This window comes from Belonocnema kinseyi, chromosome 2 (assembly GCF_010883055.1).
Source record: "Belonocnema kinseyi isolate 2016_QV_RU_SX_M_011 chromosome 2, B_treatae_v1, whole genome shotgun sequence".
Classification (NCBI taxonomy): domain Eukaryota; kingdom Metazoa; phylum Arthropoda; class Insecta; order Hymenoptera; family Cynipidae; genus Belonocnema; species Belonocnema kinseyi.
Window position 1 is genome coordinate 15032862 of NC_046658.1, and position 5434 is coordinate 15038295.

Sequence of the window (5434 nt, forward strand, 5' to 3'; positions counted from 1 at the left end):
ATCCGTATTCGGCCACTATGTAAAGTTATAGCCGTAGGGTTTTCAGAAATATATTTTGTGTTTCATTTTGGAAGATATTCTTCATTGTCAGCAACATAATTAATTTTAAATAATTATTTACAAATGTTTTATAAGTTATTTTTCAAATAAAGTATATTGTGAAATTTTATTGAAAATTTGATACAGACTAAAAAATGATAAATTTGTGAGATTCGTTTCTCAAACTGCAAACGAGATACGACATCTCGTAAACAGCGGGCGATGTATGACGCCTTCTGCAGAACGAACGAGATACGACGTTTTTTGAACCGCAAACCAGGCACGACGCCTTCTGAACAGTGAACGAGATACGACGTTTTTTGAACCGCGAGAAAGGCACACAGCCAGACTTTCGGTCAGGTTCCAAATACGCAGGCGCTATGACGTCGCTGCACAAGTGATTAAAGTATCGTTTCTCTTCGTCTTTATGCCGCATACATCAGCCATTACTCTTGTTAGTATCGCTCTCCGGGCTACCTTAATTTGATGCAAGTCCTCTGCGGTGTCACAGCATATGCTACCTACTATATAACTTGAATTTATTTTTGTTCAACTCCAAAATATTTGCGCTAAGCTTTTATTTGAATCCTATTTTGCAACGACTGAGATACCCAACAGGTGCTGTTCAACTTTTGCGATTAAATTAAGGTCAATACATCGAGTCAAAGCGGTGGATGAAAAGGGAGAAGGTTGTCGTTTCTTGAAAAGAAAATTTCCTAAGCTTAGTGAAGCTAAAATCAAGGAAGGGGTTTTTCAAGGACCACAAATCCGACAACTGATGTTCGACTGTGATTTCGAAAAGAACCACAAACACCTGGTGAATACTATGCTCCAAATCTTCCATAAAATGAAAGTGAGTATGTCATTAAAGTTTCACATTCTTCATTCTCACATGGACTTCTTTCTAGAAAATTTGGGAACAGTTAGTGATGAACACAGGGAAAAATTACATCAAGACATCTCTGAAATGAAAAAACGGTACCAAGGTAAGTGGAATTTAAACAATTTAGTGGAAAACTACTAGAGTCTCAAGACTAATGAACTAAATGCTCATTACCGTGGAGAAATATATAGAAACTACATAGAAAGAGACAACTTCTCTGCCATGTATCTGTCAAAAAGTTACAGCTGGAACGATAAACTTTAAAAAAATAAGATATCGAAAAAACAAAAAAAATCAATGGATTCTGCGTTAAAAAAAGCATCGAAATCATGCTCTTCTTTACGTTTAAAAATTTTTTACACCGTTTTCTCATGCGATTTGTTATTTTGCGAAAAAAATGTTAAATCAAAAAATCTTAAAAACCTGACGTGCTGAGAAGAAACAGAGGCCAGATTTGGAAACCATACTTAACATTGTGGGGTAAATTTTACGATTATACGATATAAACAAATAATGATTACCTTGATGTAAGTTTCATACATTTCATTGAAGAAGTTCCTAATACCATCTTCGTTTTTACTATCATGCACCATTACAAAACGTATTCGAGTTGCTGTCACGAATGCGCTAACAAACCATTGATTAAATTTATCGATAACTTTTAAATGCATGCTTGCTGTTTTCCATACATGTTCATCTACTAAATCAAGTGCAGCATGGGCAACAAACTGGCTGAGGTGCGCATGATCTTCTTTCTACAAAAAAAAAAACAATTAATAAGATCAATAGAAGACAGTCTCCTGAGGTATTCACTACTATTTTTTTAGTTTTTAACTGTATGTATAAATGCGTGGGAAGAAATAAATATAAAGCGATGTTTATCGGGTCGTGAAATTGACAGCATCAAAATGACATGTAGAACAAAATGTAGAGCAGTGAAACTTACTTAGCATGAATAACACAAAAACTCCAATCTAATTCACGTTTTCAAAAGTCAAAAAAATAATCATTAACGACTGTTTTTTTAGGCTGAATTTTCAAGAGATTTAACGGTGTTTATTGGGTCACATTCATACATTAAACGGAGTTTATTAGGTCACATTCATACTTTAAACGGTGCTTATTGGGTCGACGAGATGAGATTTTGATTACTGGGATCATGTACTTTCTTGAAAGATAAGTAATTCATGTCAATTTATTATGATTTTACGATAAAAAAGAAATTTTAAACCTAAAAACTACAAATAACGCTGAGATTTTTAACTGGGGGGGGGGGCTCTCTGTTTATTATAAATTCAAATATTTAGGCCTAAAATAAACACACACAAAAAAACAATATATATATATGTCGTTCTGAGAAGACGGCCGAATATTAACTCCCATATATTACAACGCTGCTGAAGGCTGGTGACCTTCTCAACATAAAAACAAAAACACAAACCCAAGACCACTCTCTCGGTTCCAGTTCTGCCCCCCCCCCCCCATCTCCCAACCCTCCCTTATTAACTGAACTTGGCAGGACTGACGTTATAACTACAATCTCCACCATATGACGATTTGCTACTTAACTTTGAAATTATATCGACTCAGAAAATAAACTTATTGAATAAAGGTGATGAATAATACAAACTACAAAATAGCCTCGGAAAGGACTGGAACTTTAATTGACAAAATGATGGGAAACTAAAAACATAAAAAACAGCGTGTTGAAAGGCGGGTTTGAAATATGGTCAGGAGTACACAGTGAATCACATGGCAGACAAGGAGAAAGTCTGATTTTGAAAGAAAGAGCAAAGCAGCATCTCGGTGACCATGATTTCGTATCTCCCAGACTGCAGTGTCCTAGAATGAAAGTAACAATCAGAAGACATCTGGGACACTTTAAATGACAGAATAAATATTTACGAACATGGGGAAAGAATAACTCTACTAGGAGACATGAACGGACGGGTGGGCATCCAAAATCAGGATACAGAAAAAGTAATAAGTAATTTTGGGGATCCAAGAACAAACTATAACGGAGATAAATTAGTTGGTCTATGCTTAGAAAGGGGTCTGTTTATTACAAAAACTTGGTTTAGGCATAAAATGATCCACATGTAAACCTGGTCTAAAGGAAATAGCCGCAATATAATTGACTTTTTTGTTGCGGATGAAAGACTAAGAGAGTTCGTCAAAGATATAAGGGTTATGAGGGGCCCTGAATGCAATACTGATCATTACCTTCTGATCTCAAAAATTAACTTAGTTCGGGGATGGAGAAAAAAGAGAACGAAGAAAACAAAACAAGAAGAATGTCTGGTGATGCGTGGTGGAATAATGAAATTCAGGCTGCCCAAAGAGCAAAGAGAGAAGTGTACAGGAGAACTTTGAAAATCGCAGGTCTTAGCCATGAGGAATGAAATAGACGTAGAAATGATCATAGACACGAAAACAGGATACTCAAACGATTAGTTAAGGAACGTAAAGATACAGTTAGAGCAAAAGAAGAGATGAAAATACAAAACGAATTTGAAGGAAGCAAGAAACTGCTTTATAAAAAAATGAAAGGAAACAAAAGTACAGAATTTGTCAACATGAGAAATAGCAGAGGGAAAATGGTATATGATGCGGACGGAATACTAGAGGCTTTAAGAGACTATTTTATGAGACAATTCGGAGATGAAGCTATAGGACACCACAACTGCGATGTTGAACACGATGCGATAGAAAACTCAATTGAGAAAGTCTGTGTCAATGAGGTTAGGGATATAATTAAGAACTTGAAAAACGGTAAAGCTGCCGGGGTAGGCTCTATTAATGCTGCAATGCTTAAACACGGTAGCGAGTATATACCACATAGACTGTGCGAATTGATAAATTTATGTTTCAAGATGGGAGACGTCCCAGACGATTGGAAAAAAGCGATTATCGTACCAATATACAAAATAAAGGGAAATAAAAGCGACTGCAATAATTACAGAGGGATTAGCTTATTAAGTACCGTAAGTAAAATATACTCAATAATACTTATTCGTAGGGCAATGTTCATAGGTCATGTACGGATCAAATATTTAGCTCGAGGCAAATAACAGAAAAAAGTTTGAGAGTAGGAAAAAAAGTTTTCTGTGGGTTTGTTGACCTAGAAAAAGCTTTTGACAAGGTAGCTAGAAGTAAACTTTGGAAAGTCATGAAAGAGTATGGAGTCAATGGATGACACCTACAAGCTATAAAAACAATATATACGGGTAGAAAAGCGAGTGTAAGGGTGAAAGGGAAATTGAGTGACTCTTTCGATATTATTCAAGGAGTTAGACAAGGATGCGTTATGCCTGCATGGTTATTTATATTATGTATGGACAAGTGTTTAAGAATGGCTCTTTTCGACGAAGAGGGTGTGGATCTCGAAACAGTAAGGGTACGTGGATTAGCGTTCGCAGATGATAAGGTTGTTATGGCAGAGTCAATCGAAGACTTACAAAGAATGTTGAATAAACTAAATGCAAGCATGAAGAGCATCTACGAAGGTAAGGAGGTTATTGGTCGAGCAGGTCCCCTTATCAGAAGTAAAAATATATTAAATAAAGCTAAAATGGCAATACATAATTCTATATTTGTACCGACTGTACTATACGATAACGAGACATGGATTTATCAAGAAAAAGATCAGAGTAAAATTAACGCAATTGATATGAGATTCATGCGCATTATATGCGGGAAAACTATGATGGACAAAGTAAGTAACGAGATCATTCCAAAAGAATGTGGTGCAGAAGAGACGTTAGTAGACACATGGGAAAGAAATCGGTTAAAATGGTTTGTGCATGTTGAGAGAATACCAAATGAACGACTAACGAAACAAGTGTATCAAGGTAGAGTAAATGGCAGCGTGCCCAGAGGTAGAACGCGGAAAGAATGATTAAAATGTGTGAATGAGACCCTGGTTAGAAGAGACATGGACATAAAAGAAGCTAGAGAAGTATGCCAAGACGGGAAAGTATGACGGAAAATAGTTAATAAAAAGAGTGTCAGTAGAGTGAATGACGCCTGGAACAAAAGACCTTAGACACTAATGGGCTCAAGTAGGAAACATTACGTAACGACTTTGTGAGGATCTTAACTTGGGGTGATTCCTAGAGATTGATCAGCAACCTGGGTCAGAGCAGTGTTGCGGCACGAACGTGTTATTTGCACAAATAACAAGAGGATTCTGGATCAGTCTGAAAATTCTCTATTCTATCCCACATTACTTTGTCTGTTACTTTGTCTTTGTTTAAATTTTTCAATGTACCTTTACCGGGGTTCTGGTGGTTCGGAACCCACCTTAAGCTGTAGGTCCCCCCATCGTGTACTTGACTGCAACCCAGTCTGTCAATGATGGGGTAAAAACCAGACTTTGTCCAATATGTCTGGGCAGACTGCTCCCATCAGATCACTTGATTCCATTATAAAAATGCGTCCGTGACTGATGATATATACCGGGACAGCCCCGTGAAAAATGATTTAAAAAATAGAGGATAATTAGAGGACATA

At 36.6% G+C, this 5434-nt stretch overlaps 1 protein-coding gene across 2 annotated transcripts in view; it reads right to left on the reverse strand.

The window, feature by feature from the left end:
- Positions 1-5434, reverse strand: part of LOC117167809 (probable trafficking protein particle complex subunit 2) — a 66929-nt gene that overhangs the window by 36659 nt on the left and 24836 nt on the right. For both annotated transcript variants that reach the window (XM_033353010.1, XM_033353011.1), the window contains exon 2: positions 1444-1677. In XM_033353010.1, the coding sequence (XP_033208901.1) occupies positions 1444-1677 (234 nt within the window). The remainder of the gene's footprint in view (positions 1-1443; positions 1678-5434) is intronic.